This window comes from Clupea harengus, chromosome 6 (genome assembly GCF_900700415.2).
Source record: "Clupea harengus chromosome 6, Ch_v2.0.2, whole genome shotgun sequence".
Taxonomy (NCBI): Eukaryota; Metazoa; Chordata; class Actinopteri; order Clupeiformes; family Clupeidae; genus Clupea; species Clupea harengus.
This window is the reverse complement of record NC_045157.1, coordinates 3,467,562-3,482,814: the sequence shown is the minus strand read 5'-3', so window position 1 is coordinate 3,482,814 and position 15,253 is coordinate 3,467,562. Positions and strand designations below refer to the sequence as shown.

General features: G+C 43.3%; 3 protein-coding genes and 3 non-coding genes across 7 annotated transcripts; 4 read left to right on the top strand and 2 right to left on the bottom strand.

The window, feature by feature from the left end:
- The first annotated feature begins 2,169 nt into the window (after positions 1–2,169).
- On the top strand, positions 2,170–3,995 carry LOC116220681 (ladderlectin-like). Its single transcript, XM_031568608.1, has 7 exons — positions 2,170–2,281; positions 2,363–2,473; positions 2,813–2,860; positions 2,973–3,082; positions 3,308–3,433; positions 3,605–3,701; positions 3,787–3,995. Exons 2-7 carry the CDS (start codon positions 2,398–2,400, stop codon positions 3,849–3,851), a joined length of 522 nt encoding a protein of 173 aa, XP_031424468.1. The 5' UTR covers positions 2,170–2,281; positions 2,363–2,397; the 3' UTR covers positions 3,852–3,995.
- Positions 3,996–4,755: 760 nt separating this feature from the next.
- trnak-uuu lies at positions 4,756–4,828 on the top strand. Its single transcript has one exon. It is a non-coding gene; the product is annotated as a tRNA-Lys (tRNA).
- Positions 4,829–5,293: 465 nt separating this feature from the next.
- Positions 5,294–5,365, bottom strand: trnaw-cca. The gene has a single exon. It is a non-coding gene; the product is annotated as a tRNA-Trp (tRNA).
- A 1,713-nt stretch (positions 5,366–7,078) lies between these two features.
- On the top strand, positions 7,079–9,098 carry LOC116220680 (ladderlectin-like). 2 transcript variants are annotated; one of them, XM_031568606.1, is made up of 8 exons: positions 7,079–7,176; positions 7,259–7,369; positions 7,715–7,762; positions 7,875–7,984; positions 8,207–8,263; positions 8,466–8,534; positions 8,706–8,802; positions 8,888–9,098. In XM_031568606.1, exons 2-8 carry the CDS (start codon positions 7,294–7,296, stop codon positions 8,950–8,952), a joined length of 522 nt encoding a protein of 173 aa, XP_031424466.1. In that variant the 5' UTR covers positions 7,079–7,176; positions 7,259–7,293; the 3' UTR covers positions 8,953–9,098. The 2 variants fall into 2 exon arrangements, with proteins under 2 accessions (XP_031424466.1, XP_031424467.1); XM_031568607.1 differs by having other exon boundaries at positions 7,090–7,176; positions 7,268–7,369.
- Positions 9,099–11,697: 2,599 nt separating this feature from the next.
- On the bottom strand, positions 11,698–11,769 carry trnaw-cca. The gene has a single exon. It is a non-coding gene; the product is annotated as a tRNA-Trp (tRNA).
- A 1,869-nt stretch (positions 11,770–13,638) lies between these two features.
- LOC116220679 (ladderlectin-like) lies at positions 13,639–15,253 on the top strand. The gene is made up of 6 exons (XM_031568605.2): positions 13,639–13,749; positions 14,088–14,135; positions 14,246–14,355; positions 14,564–14,689; positions 14,861–14,957; positions 15,043–15,253. Exons 1-6 carry the CDS (start codon positions 13,674–13,676, stop codon positions 15,105–15,107), a joined length of 522 nt encoding a protein of 173 aa, XP_031424465.1. The 5' UTR covers positions 13,639–13,673; the 3' UTR covers positions 15,108–15,253.

Here is a 15,253-nt window from a genome sequence, read left to right as displayed (position 1 = left end):
TGCCAAACTAGGTGTGGGACAGACATATGTATTAAATTAGGGTGAGAGTCCTAACCAGATTAATTAGCAGTCATCCCTTCAGTTCTGATACCTACCCCCAGACACACCATTTCCCCTCCCATACCTAAGGTTATTGGCCCTCATTCTCGAACATTTTCTGAAGTTTCTTCTGAAATGTTTCTTACGGGCTTCGGAAAAACAACGTAAGCAAAAGACATCCGCCAAATTCATGCACGCTTGAAAATGCGGTCCTACGCAGCAGAAGTTTTCTGGCCTGTGCTCCCCCGGAAGAGTTTTCTTAAATTGAAAGCGCGTTCTCGTGCTCCTGAATTTGCATACATACACGCCCTGCCAGCTCCTTATAAGGGCACGCAACCGTAGTGACGTGTGCAGTCGGAATCGACCGAATCTACACGAAAGCAACTCGTAAACGAGTCATGTCAAAGCGGTTTCGTGTACATTACATTTAGTCATTTAGCAGAGACTTTTGTCCAAAGCGACGTACAAGGGATAGAACAGTCAAGCTACGAGCAATAGAGACCTAGTGTAACAATAAATACTACTTTACATAAGAAATAGAAAAACGAAATAGGAAATAAAAACGAAGTGCAGGAATGTAACTGCTATAAGTGCAAGTTAAGCACTAGTCGAAGTGCCAGTTAGGAAGGGAGGTACTCTCTGAAGAGTTGGGTCTTCAAAAGCTTCTTAAAGGTAGAGAGGGACCCGCCTGCTCTGGTAGTGCTAGGCAGTTCGTTCCACCAAGGTGGAACTACTTGAAAATTCTGGATTGCCGTACTTGCACAGACGGCAGTGCCAAACGACGCTCACTAGACGAGCGCAGCATTCCGGTGTAGTCCTTTTATTTATTTTATGACATCACGGTGCCTCGTAGAATCATGACTATAGGCCTACATGTGAAACGTAATTGTTAATGATACTTTAATCCGAGGATCTGTAGAGTTGATGTGAACGCAATCACCAACGATTTCTCACAAATTCATTAACACGGAGAGTTTTCTTAAATGCGATTCCTCAAAAAACCACAAGATGGCCCATGGGGCCATCTTGTGGTTTTTTAAGGAATCGCATTTGAGAAAACTCTGGCCGAGTTACGACTGCTATTTCGAGTTCGGAAAGTCTTCTGAAGTTCAGAGCAAATCCCAGATGAGAAAACTTTCATGAATGCCGAATGTTGTCCTAAATCCAATTCCTCTTAAATTCCTCTTAAATTCCTCTTAAATTCTTCTTAACTGCGTTCGAGAATGAGGCCCATTGTTTACATGTTAATTGTATCGTATAAGAGACGTGAGGCTCGGCTAATACTTTGAAAGATTCCTCTCGTATACCTCGGTATGCGAAGTTGATTGTTCAATTTGCGCTGGAATAAACCATTTCTTGTTGAACACTTTCCCGAGTTCCTGACTATCTGCAAAACCGTAACCTTGGATCTAAGACGAAATTACGAGATCTTTCAACATGTTTATTTTTTTTTTGTTTACATTGGAACAACACAAAAAAAATCTGAGAAAAAATGCCAAATCTGACTTGATTCCACACAAAACTCCAAAAATGGACTGGACAAAATTATTCGGCACCCTCAAATTAATATTTGGTAGCATACCCTTTGGAAAAAATAACTGAAATCAATCGCTTCCTCTAACCATGAATGAGTGTCTTACAACTCTCTACTGGAATTTTGGACCACTCTTCTTTTGCCAACTGCTCCAGGTCTCTCACATTTGAAGGGTGCCTTCTCCCAACTGCTGTTTTGAGATCACCGGCTGTCTGCACGCTCGCAAGGCTTGCTCACTCACGACCAAACAGAGCCGGGCGCTTGACACCACAGTCTCAAACAGGCGGGATTCCTGTGCTACTTGAGACTATTTCATTTCTAACTCTAAAAATGAAACAAAATAAGTTCACTAAATCGGTTGATAGGTGTGAATCATTTTCTTGGGGGGGGCTAAGGAGACTTTTGGGAGGTGTCCAGCCCCCAAAATAGGGCTAGATAAGCCTCTGGTAGGGAGTGAAACAGGTGTGTGTGATTGTGTGATTGGGAGACGTGAATGCAGTGCAGCTGGAACGGTGAACGAGACTGATGACATGCAGCTGGAAGTGTGAGCCCTGAATTGTTGAAGGGGGCGTGGCCGGAGCGCAGCTCAGAGACGTGACACTCCGACGCGTGTCTCAGAATGGTATAAAAAGCAGACCAAACGCTTTGCTCATCACTGCATTAGTTTACTTTACCTGAACAGGTGTGCCTGATACTCATCTACAACAGGTAAGAATCCTGCTGCTCTCTGGTCACACACTTGAAAAACCTTCAATGATCTACTAAATGTGACCATTTTTTAATCCTTAGATTCCCCAGAGGAAGAAGAATTTACACAAATCAACATGAAGGTTCTCATACTGGCCGCTCTTCTTTGTATGCACTCTGCTGTGACCCATGCTGCGACCCGTGCTGCACCTGGTAAGTACACTCTTTAATCAGACTCTACCTCCCGTCTCTCAAAACAGCAACATTCAGCTTTAGCATTCTTCATAGACATGTATCAGTCTCATCTTCTGAATCAACCTATATGTTACCGGCTGGATATTCTCCTTTTTGATGTTTCTAATGTGGCAAAAACCTGTGAACACTGTGGTGTCATTTAGTGTTTATCTCTGCAGCAGACTCTGTTCACAGTTTGACATCTCTGTTCTAAATGTCTATGTTGTTCAATATCTCAAAGAAAGAACTCCTGTAATACTCTAGCCATGGGGAAATGTTCCTAATGATGGATTGATAGTTCTGTTTCTTCTTTCTCAGTCTCTAACTCGACAGCCTCCTCTATGGTGGAGGGCCCTCTGCCAGCAGGTATGAAAGTGATCTGTAGAATGATATTAGCTGGTAGTGATGAAAGTGTGGTGGTGAAAAAGTAAGACAGATATTTTGCGATATAAATGCAACATGTTTTGTTTTCTCCCAGTTGAGACTGGACTTCCAGTGTATCCCAGTCAGTGTCCTTCTGGCTGGTTCACACAAGGTTCCCGCTGCTTTTTGATGGTGACCTCCAAGAAGAACTGGAAGGATGCTGCGGTAAGGCACAACGACCGCATTTAAAGGGGGAGAGAAGGTGCTTCACCATTGGATTAACACAATGCAGTAACCCCTAAATATGAGGGGTGATATAAAAAAAAAAAACCTTGCCTGTTTGTTTGGAAAATGAAAATAATGAAGCTGCTCTTTTGCATACTCTTTCTCCTATGTACCATTACACTCTTCCTCCCTCTTTCTTTCTCTTTCCCCCCCCTCTCTCTCCAGGTGCATTGTGTGGGGCAGCAAGGCAGTCTGGCCTCTGTGCAGTCTTCTGAGGAATACAACTTCCTGCAGTCTATGGTTATACTTTCAGGCCAATCAAGCGCTTGGATCGGAGGTTTCTATTTCCAGGTCAGGAGAAGTATCTTGATTTTACCTTACTGAGACACGGCATCATAGCTATTACTGTTAAAACAGTCTCTGTCCCAAAACTCGAATTTCTTCACAAATTAATTTGAACATACAATGGGGTACCACAGCTGTTATGACCACACGACCAAGTGCTGTGATTCTGTCTTTTAGGGTGCCTGGCTGTGGATTGACAGCGCTGGCTTCTATTACACTAACTGGAAGAACCAATATGGGTCAGGTTATCCTTGCTTGCACCTGAATTCCATTGGTAAGTTTCTTGTTCTGAAAGCTATGTACATACAGCATGTCACTGCTTCTGGGAGGCTTATGTTTTGCCTTTGTATGGTTCGTAGGTGGCTGGTCAAACAACCACTGTGCGTCATCCCGCGTATTCTACTGTGCCAGACCATCCTGCTGATGAGACACCTGCAGTGTAGAATTTTCTTTACATGAAAGGACATGTCACTGACTTCCGTGTTATGTAGAGGAATAATCAGGCTTGGAAATCTCTATCGTGGTTTAAATGTTTGTGAAGTACAATAAAAATATGTGCTGAAATGTATTTGACCTTTGTGGACAATGTTATTTACAATGATGTTTACATAACTGTATAATGTTAAAGAAATGCAAAAGTGCTCAATGCCAGAGTCATGGTTTGGGACTAGAAGAGCTGATTTTTCATTGACCTTGGGAGAACACATTTATTCCACTAAGTAGTTCATTTACCCAGTATTTGTTCCTCATTGCTGACTTCCTAACCGCACAGCTTGATCTTCATCAACTTGATTAGTAGTCGTGCAAAACCACGTGTGTTTCACTGTGGTATGAGAGGGAGAAAAGAGAAAGATACAGCGATGGCGAGAGGACCACAGATGTGACGATGCAAATGAAGAGATAAGGGCTGCCTGAAAGATGTGCGGGAGGAGGAGCCTGGTTGGGGGCACGATGAAAAATAATTGCGAGTAGAACTCAGGATATAATAATTAGCGACACAGATGCTTTTACAATGTCTATTAGCAATGGAGTTATTAGACTTTCCTCTTTCTTTATTGCAAGGAGTTCTTCAAGGGATCTTTGCTATGCTCAAACAATCTGAACTCTGCACCCACAAACATTGTTCTCAATCTTATTTATGTAAAACTGGGGGCTCCTACATCTTCAGCGTTGATACATATATATTTCCCTTGTATATGTAACAAGGCATGACTGTTGCGTCCGATGGGATTTGAACACACAACCTTCTGGTCTGCGCCCTGAGCCATACGTATCATGTTTTAGTGAAGACTTTATCAGCTCTGTCACAGGCTGGAGCTTGGCTTGAAGCCTGGATAGCTCAGTCGGTAGAGCATCAGACTTTTAATCTGAGGGTCCAGGGTTCAAGTCCCTGTTCAGCCAATTTCTTTAAAACCAGAATTGTAGACATGTATTGCAAAAACCGAGGGGCGTTAGGATAAGATACTTGTCGACGACTCTACCGTCGCTGTTGCTTAGTCCATTGTGAGCTTCAGTCCTGGCCTTTGCGTTTCAACTCAGCACAGCTGCCTGAGTCTCAGAAACTGAAAATGTCACAAAAGGAGCAGTTTGGGGAAAGATCCTTGTCGACAACTGTACACGTCGCTGTTGCCGTCGGCTGTTGCTTAGTCCACTGTGAGCTTCAGTCCTGGCCTTTGCGTTTCAACTCAGCACAGCTGCCTGAGTCTCAGAAACTGGAAATGTCATAAAAGGAGCAGTTTGTATATTCTACCAAAGTCTCTCAAAGTTCAGTAATGGCTTGAAATTCACAGGCTCAGGGGTTTTCATTAGTCAACCTGCCTTGAGTGATTTTGTCAATGAAAAGGCAGTGGCCAAGCATGTATCTTTTGACCCCGACGTGATTTGAACACGCAACCTTCTGATCTGGAGTCAGACGCGCTACCGTTGCGCCACGAGGTCCCACAGGTGCCCAGGAGATAAGCCTTCACAGTCGTTCCCACATCCGTTGGTAGAACCATGTGACTTGCAACCTTCTGTCCATGAAAAAGCTTTCAAAGAGTTTGTAGTCTTCAAAAAGATAATATCTCTTTCTAGCAGGCATGCTTCCCGTTAGGTTCTTTTAGGATCTTTCAATCAAAGGCATTGGACTATTTTGCGTCCGATGGGATTTGAACACACAACCTTCTGGTCTGCGCCCTGAGCAGGGGCGGACTGGCCATCGGGGATACCGGGGGAAGCCCCGGTGGGCCGACGGGGTTGGGCTGGTCCAAAATACCGGCCCGCTTCCATCACCAACCGGCCCTCCCTCTGACATCACTGACTGAATTTTACAACACTGCTCGCAATCTGTATTCACACTCATGGTGTCTATTTTTCGAACATTTTCTGAAGTGTCTTCTGAAATGGGTTCTTACGGACTTCGGAAGACCAGCGTAAGAAAAGATCTCCGCCTGATTCATGAACGCCTGAAAATGGGTTCTTACACAGCCAAAGCATATTCATCTAGCAAACTATACCTCCCTTGGAGTGTTACAATAGCCAGTACCATTTTATGCCATGTGTCCATCCAGGCAAATTGGTGGATCCAAATGTTATTAAAAAAAAACCATATATGATGTAATTTCTTTGTAATCATCCAAAATAATGTTAAGTGTCTGGGTATTTTTCCAAGAAAGCCACTGACTGGTCGATCCGTGCGATGCATTGAGTGGGCAGCTCGCCTTGTATTGAGTGGGCCGGTCTGACAGTAACTCCCGGGCCACTTTTTCCCCCCAGTCCACCCCTGCTGACTATCTTCTATGTCACATGCAAAAATAAGTGGATTTTAGGTCCAGGACCTAGGCTAATCTATACATATATACAGTCATGGACAAAAAAGATTGGCACCCCTGCACTTGTCAGATAATGCACCACTTCTCCCAGAAAATTGTTGCAATGACAAATGCTTTGGTATTCACATGTTTATTTTTTTTTTGTTTACATTGGAACAACACAAAAAAATCTGAGAAAAAATGCCAAATCTGACTTGATTCCACACAAAACTCCAAAAATGGACTGGACAAAATGATTGGCACCCTAAAATTAATATTTGGTAGCATACCCTTTGGAAAAAATAACTGAAATCAATCGCTTCCTCTAACCATGAATGAGTGTCTTACAACTCTCTACTGGAATTTTGGACCACTCTTCTTTTGCCAACTGCTCCAGGTCTCTCACATTTGAAGGGTGCCTTCTCCCAACTGCTGTTTTGAGATCATACGTTATCACCGTCTGTCTGCACGCTCGCAAGGCTTGCTCACTCACGGCCAAACAGAGCCGTGCGCTTGACACCACAGTCTCAAACAGGCGGGATTCCTGTGCTACTTGAGACTATTTCATTTCTAACTCTAAAAATGAAACAAAATAAGTTCACTAAATCGGTTGATAGGTGTGAACAATTTTTTTGGGGGGGGCTAAGGAGACTTTTGGGAGGTGTCCAGCCCCCAAAATAGGGCTAGATAAGCCTCTGGTAGGGAGTGAAACAGGTGTGTGTGATTGTGTGATTGGGAGACGTGAATGCAGTGCAGCTGGAACGGTGAACGAGACTGATGACATGCAGCTGGAAGTGTGAGCCCTGAATTGTTGAAGGGGGCGTGGCCGGAGCGCAGCTCAGAGACGTGACACTCCGACGCGTGTCTCAGAATGGTATAACAAGCAGACCAAACGCTTTGCTCATCACTGCATTAGTTTACTTTACCTGAACAGGTGTGCCTGATACTCATCTACAACAGGTAAGAATCCTGCTGCTCTCTGGTCACACACTTGAAAAAACTTTCAATGATCTACTAAATGTGACCATTTTTTAATCCTTAGATTCCCCAGAGGAAGAAGAATTTACACAAATCAACATGAAGGTTCTCATACTGGCCGCTCTTCTCTGTATGCACTCTGCTGTGACCCATGCTGCGACCCGTGCTGCACCTGGTAAGTACACTCTTTAATCAGACTCTACCTCCCGTCTCTCAAAACAGCAACATTCAGCTTTAGCATTCTTCATAGACATGTATCAGTCTCAACTTCTGAATCAACCTATATGTTACCGTCTGGATATTTTCCTTTTTGATGTTTCTAATGTGGCAAAAATCTGTGAACACTGTGGTGTCATTTAGTGTTTTTGTGCTTATCTCTGCAGCAGACTCTGTTCACAGTTTGACATCTCTGTTCTAAATGTCTATGTTGTTCAGCATCTCAAAGAAAACTCCTGTAATACTCTAGCCATGGGGAAATGGTCCTAATGATGGATTGATAGTTCTGTTTCTTCTTTCTCAGTCTCTAACTCGACAGCCTCCTCTATGGTGGAGGGCCCTCTGCCAGCAGGTATGAAAGTGATCTGTAGAATGATATTAGCTGGTAGTGATGAAAGTGTGGTGGTGAAAAAGAAAGACAGATATTTTGCGATATAAATGCAACATGTTTTGTTTTCTCCCAGTTGAGACTGGACTTCCAGTGTATCCCGGTCAGTGTCCTTCTGGCTGGTTCGCACAAGGTTCCCGCTGCTTTTTGATGGTGACCTCCAAGAAGAACTGGAAGGATGCTGCGGTAAGGCACAACGACCGCATTTAAAGGGGGAGAGAAGGTGCTTCACCATTGGATGGATTAACACAATGCAGTAACCCCTAAATATGAGGGGTGATGTAAAAAAAAACCTTGCCTGTTTGTTTGGAAAATGAAAATAATGAAGCTGCTCTTTTGCATACTCTTTCTCCTATGTACCATTACACTCTTCCTCCTTTCTTTCTCTTTTCCCCCCTCTCTCTCCAGGTGCATTGTGTGGGGCAGCAAGGCAGTCTGGCCTCTGTGCAGTCTTCTGAGGAATACATTTACATTACATTTACATTTAGTCATTTAGCAGACGCTTTTATCCAAAGCGACTTACAAGGTATACACATTTTACATTTACACTGATGGCACACTGCACATCAGGAGCAATTAGGGGTTCAGTGTCTTGCTCAAGGACGCTTCGACAGGGAATCGAACTAGCAACCTTCTGATTACTAAACGACTTCTCTACCCACTGTACAACTTCCTGCAGTCTATGGTTATACTTTCAGGCCAATCAAGCGCTTGGATCGGAGGTTTCTATTTCCAGGTCAGGAGCAGTATCTTGATTTGACCTTACTGAGACACGGCATCATAGCTATTACTGTTAAAACAGTCTCTGTCCCAAAACTCGAATTTCTTCACAAATTAATTTGAACATACAAGGGGGTACCACAGCTGTTATGACCACACGACCAAGTGCTGTGATTCTGTCTTTTAGGGTGCCTGGCTGTGGATTGACAGTGCTGGCTTCTATTACACTAACTGGAAGAACCAATATGGGTCAGGTTATCCTTGCTTGCACCTGAATTCCATTGGTAAGTTTCTTGTTCTGAAAGCTATGTACATACAGCATGTCACTGCTTCTGGGAGGCTTATGTTTTGCCTTTGTATGGTTCGTAGGTGGCTGGTCAAACAACCACTGTGCGTCATCCCGCGTATTCTACTGTGCCAGACCATCCTGCTGATGAGACGCCTGCAGTGTAACATTTTCTTTACATGAAATGACATGTCACTGACTTCCGTGTTATGTAGAGGAATAATCAGGCTTGGAAATCTCTGTATCGTGGTTTAAATGTTTGTGAAATACAATAAAAATATGTGCTGAAATGTATTTGACCTTTGTGGACAATGTTATTTACAATGATGTTTACATCACTGTATAATGTTAAAGAAATGCAAAAGTACTCAATGCCAGAGTCATGGTTTGGGAATGGAAGAGCTGATTTTTCATTGACCTTGGCAGGACACATTTATTCCACTAAGTAGTTCATTTACCCAGTATTTGTTTCTCATTGCTGACTTCCTAACCGCACAGCTTGATCTTCATCTTCAACTTGATTAGTAGTCGTGCAAAACCACGTCTATTTCACTGTGGTATGAGAGGGAGAAAAGAGAAAGATACAGCGATGGCGAGAGGACCACAGACAGTGTTGTGCACGTTCACACCTCTCATGAACTAGTTCAAAGTTCAGTTCATACAAGTAAACTTGAATCGTTCATAGTTCACCATTTAAATTCTGAACTAGTTCATTTTTTTTTTTTTAATTATTGCAAATTTTTCAGGAGGACATCATTTTTACTGTTGGAAACTTTATCAGACAGTGTGTAAAAATCCCACACATAATAATGAGGTGGATCGGATGTAGGCCTACTCGCTGAGTCTGCGTCTCTGTTTTCGCTTTCACTTGCCATTTGTATATTGACACCCAGAGCTGTTGCCTTGGAATACGTTGCTTGTTTGGTATACATGTGTGTGCGATGATTCATGGGTAATGTAGGGCGAAGTCGAGTTAGTTGGTTTAGGTATCGCAGAAATTATACGGACTGTTATAGAGGGGGTTCGGGAAATGTGTAATCACTGAGAGTCATCCGATTAGAATGGAGACTTGGATATTCAGTTTGATTCTTCACTCTTTGTATTGCATTAACAACAATGAATGGGATAAATTGTAGGTGGGTGTATGTTTGTGTGAGTGAAAGTAAAGTACAATCAGAAAATATACATTAATACACAGCCCTGTAGTAGCCTACCATTTAAATAATGAATTATACAGGGAACTAAAGGTAATAATTTAACCTCTTCAGCAATGCCATGCTACTGGCTTAATCTCAGATCAACAAGGGCATGTACACTAAATGAAAGACCGCTCAAAAGTTAGCATAGGTAAACCCTGTAACACTCGTATTTGTACATTAGCAGCTTATGCTAAGCGAGTTCACGAACAGTGCATCATGCTAGATTAATTAAGTGACAGTGCTCGTAACAATTATGAGAAAGCTAAACTATAACAAACACATAATGACAAGGTAGGCTACAAAGTCAAACTCACGTATACATGGACGCACACAACTTCAACAAAGTGCAACGTTCAATTAAATGTGAAAATATGCCCGAAGTTAACTGCTACTCCATCTAAATATGCCGTGAGGCGATATCAAAACATTGCACCGTGAGAAGTGGAGTCACATGACCAACGCAATTACCAAATATGGTCATTTACCGAAACATGGTCTGTCTGGGCAATTTAACGACAGGTACTGAGCAACGACATGGTACAAGCATTGGACTTAGACAGCGTCTTTCCTCAGTAGGCTAGAAGGAAAACATTCCGTAATGTTTTAGCTAGACCTCCGATAATATGAACGTTCTTTTGAACGCGTTCATGCACAACACTGACCACAGATGTGACGATGCAAATGAAGAGATAAGGGCTGCCTGAAAGATGTGCGGGAGGAGGAGCCTGGTTCGGGGCACGATGAAAAATAATTGCGAGTAGAACTCAGGATATAATAATTAGCGACACAGATGCTTTTACAATGTCTATTAGCAATGGAGTTATTAGACTTTCCTCTTTCTTTATTGCAAGGAGTTCTTCAAGGGTTCTTTGCTATGCTCAAACAATCTGAACTCTGCACCCACAAACATTGTTCTCAATCTTATTTGTGTAAAACTGGGGGCTCCTACATCTTCAGCGTTGATACATATATATTTCCCTTGTATATGTAACAAGGCATGCTTCCCGTTAGGATCTTTCAATCAAAGGCATTGGACTGTTTTGCATCCGATGGGATTTGAACACACAACCTTCTGGTCTGCGCCCTGAGCCATACGTACCATGTTTTAGTGAAGAAGACTTTATCACCTCTGTCACAGGCTGGAGCTTGGCTTGAAGCCTGGATAGCTCAGTCGGTAGAGCATCAGACTTTTAATCTGAGGGTCCAGGGTTCAAGTCCCTGTTCAGCTAATTTCTTTAAAACCAGAATTGTAGACATGTATTGCAAAAATCGAGGGGCGTTAGGATAAGATACTTGTCGACGACTGTACCGTCGCTGTTGCTTAGTCCACTGTGAGCTTCAGTCCTGGCCTTTGCGTTTCAACTCAGCACAGCTGCCTGAGTCTCAGAAACTGGAAATGTCATAAAAGGAGCAGTTTGGGGTAAGATCCTTGTCGACAACTGTACACGTCGCTGTTGCTGTCGGCTGTTGCTTAGTCCACTGTGAGCTTCAGTCCTGGCCTTTGCGTTTCAACTCAGCACAGCTGCCTGAGTCTCAGAAACTGGAAATGTCATAAAAGGAGCAGTTTGTATATTCTACCAAAGTCTCTCAAAGTTCAGTAATGGCTTGAAATTCACAGGCTCAGGGGTTTTCATTAGTCAACCTCCCTTGAGTGATTTTGTCAATGAAAAGGCAGTGGCCAAGCATGTATATTTTGACCCCGACGTGATTTGAACACGCAACCTTCTGATCTGGAGTCAGACGCGCTACCGTTGCGCCACGAGGTCCCACAGGTGCCTAGGAGATAAGCCTTCACACTCGTTCCCAAATCCGTTGGTAGAACCATGTGACTTGCAACCTTCTGTCCAGGAAAAAGCTTTCAAAGAGTTTGTAGTCTTCAAAAAGATAATATCTCTTTCTAGCAGGCATGCTTCCCGTTAGGTTCTTTTAGGATCTTTCAATCAAAGGCATTGGACTATTTTGCGTCCGATGGGATTTGAACACACAACCTTCTGGTCTGCGCCCTGAGCAGGGGCGGACTGGCCATCGGGGATACCGGGGGAAGCCCCGGTGGGCCGACGGGGTTGGGCTGGTCCAAAATACCGGCCCACTTCCATCACCAACCGGCCCTCCCTCTGACATCACTGACTGAATTTGACAATACTGCTCGCGATCTGTATTCACACTCATGGTGTCTATTTTTCGAACATTTTCTGAAGTGTCTTCTGAAATGGGTTCTTACGGACTTCGGAATACCAGCGTAAGAAAAGATCTCCGCCTGATTCATGAACGCCTGAAAATGGGTTCTTACACAGCCAAAGCATATTCATCTAGCAAACTATACCTCCCTTGGAGTGTTACAATAGCCAGTACCATTTTATGCCATGTGTCCATCCAGGCAAATTGGTGGATCCAAATGTTATTAAAAAAAAACCATGTATGATGTAATTTCTTTGTAATCATCCAAAATAGTGTTAAGTGTCTGGGTATTTTTCCAAGTAAGCCACTGACTGGTCGATACGTGCGATGCATTGAGTGGGCCGGTCTGACAGTAACTCCCGGGCCACTTTTTCCCCCCAGTCCACCCCTGCTGACTATCTTCTATGTCACATGCAAAAATAAGTGGATTTTAGGTCCAAGACCTAGGCTAATCTATACATATATACAGTCATGGACAAAAAAGATTGGCACCCCTGCACTTGTCAGATAATGCACCACTTCTCCCAGAAAATTGTTGCAATGACAAATGCTTTGGTATTCACATGTTTATTTTTTCTTTGTTTACATTGGAACAACACAAAAAAATCTGAGAAAAAATGCCAAATCTGACTTGATTCCACACAAAACTCCAAAAATGGACTGGACAAAATGATTGGCACCCTCAAATTAATATTTGGTAGCATACCCTTTGGAAAAAATAACTGAAATCAATCGCTTCCTCTAACCATGAATGAGTGTCTTACAACTCTCTACTGGAATTTTGGACCACTCTTCTTTTGCCAACTGCTCCAGGTCTCTCACATTTGAAGGGTGCCTTCTCCCAACTGCTGTTTTGAGATCATACGTTATCACCGTCTGTCTGCACGCTCGCAAGGCTTGCTCACTCACGGCCAAACAGAGCCGCGCGCTTGACACCACAGTCTCAAACAGGCGGGATTCCTGTGCTACTTGAGACTATTTCATTTCTAACTCTAAAAATGAAACAAAATAAGTTCAATAAATCGGTTGATAGGTGTGAATCATTTTTTTGGGAGGGGCTAAGGAGACTTTTGGGAGGTGTCCAGCCCCCAAAATAGGGCTAGATAAGCCTCTGGTAGGGAGTGAAACAGGTGTGTGTGATTGTGTGATTGGGAGACGTGAATGCAGTGCAGCTGGAACGGTGAACGAGACTGATGACATGCAGCTGGAAGTGTGAGCCCTGAATTGTTGAAGGGGGCGTGGCCGGAGCGCAGCTCAGAGACGTGACACTCCAACGCGTGTCTCAGAATGGTATAAAAAGCAGACCAAACGCTTTGCTCATCACTGCATTAGTTTACTTTACCTGAACAGGTGTGCTTGATACTCATCTACAACAGGTAAGAATCCTGCTGCTCTCTGGTCACGCACTTGAAAAACCTTCAATGATCTACTAAATGTGACCATTTTTTAATCCTTAGATTCCCCAGAGGAAGAAGAATTTACACTAATCAACATGAAGGTTCTCATACTGGCCGCTCTTCTCTGTATGCACTCTGCTGTGACCCATGCTGCGACCCGTGCTGCACCTGGTAAGTACACGCTTTAATCAGACTCTACCTCCCGTCTCTCAAAACAGCAACATTCAGCTTTAGCATTCTTCATAGACATGCATCACTCATCTTCTGAATCAACCTATATGTTACCGTCCTGGATATTCTCCTTTTTGATGTTTCTAATGTGGCAAAAACCTGTGAACACTGTGGTGTCATTTAGTGTTTATCTCTGCAGCAGACTCTGTTCACAGTTTGACATCTCTGTTCTAAATGTCTATGTTGTTCAATATCTCAAAGAAAGAACTCCTGTAATACTCTAGCCATGGGGAAATGTTCCTAATGATGGATTGATAGTTCTGTTTCTTCTTTCTCAGTCTCTAACTCGACAGCCTCCTCTATGGTGGAGGGCCCTCTGCCAGCAGGTATGAAAGTGATCTGTAGAATGATATTAGCTGGTGCTGATAAGTGTGGTGGTGAAAAAGTAAGACAGATATTTTGCGATATAAATGCAACATGTTTTGTTTTCTCCCAGTTGAGACTGGACTTCCAGTGTATCCCAGTCAGTGTCCTTCTGGCTGGTTCACACAAGGTTCCCGCTGCTTTTTGATGGTGACCTCCAAGAAGAACTGGAAGGATGCTGCGGTAAGGCACAACGACCGCATTTAAAGGGGGAGAGAAGGTGCTTCACCATTGGATTAACACAATGCAGTAACCCCTAAATATGAGGGGTGATATAAAAAAAAAACCCTTGCCTGTTTGTTTGGAAAATGAAAATAATGAAGCTGCTCTTGCATACTCTTTCTCCTATGTACCATTACACTCTTTCTCTTTTCCCCCCCTCTCTCTCCAGGTGCATTGTGTGGGGCAGCAAGGCAGTCTGGCCTCTGTGCAGTCTTCTGAGGAATACAACTTCCTGCAGTCTATGGTTATACTTTCAGGCCAATCAAGCGCTTGGATCGGAGGTTTCTATTTCCAGGTCAGGAGAAGTATCTTGATTTGACCTTACTGAGACACGGCATCATAGCTATTACTGTTAAAACAGTCTCTGTCCCAAAACTCGAATTTCTTCACAAATTAATTTGAACATACAATGGGGTACCACAGCTGTTATGACCACACGACCAAGTGCTGTGATTCTGTCTTTTAGGGTGCCTGGCTGTGGATTGACAGCGCTGGCTTCTATTACACTAACTGGAAGAACCAATATGGGTCAGGTTATCCTTGCTTGCACCTGAATTCCATTGGTAAGTTTCTTGTTCTGAAAGCTATGTACATACAGCATGTCACTGCTTCTGGGAGGCTTATGTTTTGCCTTTGTATGGTTCGTAGGTGGCTGGTCAAACAACCACTGTGCGTCATCCCGCGTATTCTACTGTGCCAGACCATCCTGCTGATGAGACGCCTGCAGTGTAACATTTTCTTTACATGAAATGACATGTCACTGACTTCCGTGTTATGTAGAGGAATAATCAGGCTTGGAAATCTCTGTATCGTGGTTTAAATGTTTGTGAAATACAATAAAAATATGTGCTGAAATGTA

What these genes read in the sequence shown, in the direction of transcription:
- LOC116220681 (XM_031568608.1), top strand. Translation starts at nt 2,398, where the DNA reads ATGAAGGTTCTCATACTGGCCGCTCTTCTTTGTATGCACTCTGCTGTG. An exon ending in TGCGACCCGTGCTGCACCTG is followed by an intron (nt 2,474 to 2,812) that starts GTAAGTACACTC and finishes CTTCTTTCTCAG; the next exon opens with TCTCTAACTCGACAGCCTCC. An exon ending in GGAGGGCCCTCTGCCAGCAG is followed by an intron (nt 2,861 to 2,972) that starts GTATGAAAGTGA and finishes GTTTTCTCCCAG; the next exon opens with TTGAGACTGGACTTCCAGTG.
- LOC116220680 (XM_031568606.1), top strand. Translation starts at nt 7,294, where the DNA reads ATGAAGGTTCTCATACTGGCCGCTCTTCTCTGTATGCACTCTGCTGTG. An exon ending in TGCGACCCGTGCTGCACCTG is followed by an intron (nt 7,370 to 7,714) that starts GTAAGTACACTC and finishes CTTCTTTCTCAG; the next exon opens with TCTCTAACTCGACAGCCTCC. An exon ending in TCGGAGGTTTCTATTTCCAG is followed by an intron (nt 8,535 to 8,705) that starts GTCAGGAGCAGT and finishes TCTGTCTTTTAG; the next exon opens with GGTGCCTGGCTGTGGATTGA.
- LOC116220679 (XM_031568605.2), top strand. Translation starts at nt 13,674, where the DNA reads ATGAAGGTTCTCATACTGGCCGCTCTTCTCTGTATGCACTCTGCTGTG. An exon ending in TGCGACCCGTGCTGCACCTG is followed by an intron (nt 13,750 to 14,087) that starts GTAAGTACACGC and finishes CTTCTTTCTCAG; the next exon opens with TCTCTAACTCGACAGCCTCC. An exon ending in TCGGAGGTTTCTATTTCCAG is followed by an intron (nt 14,690 to 14,860) that starts GTCAGGAGAAGT and finishes TCTGTCTTTTAG; the next exon opens with GGTGCCTGGCTGTGGATTGA.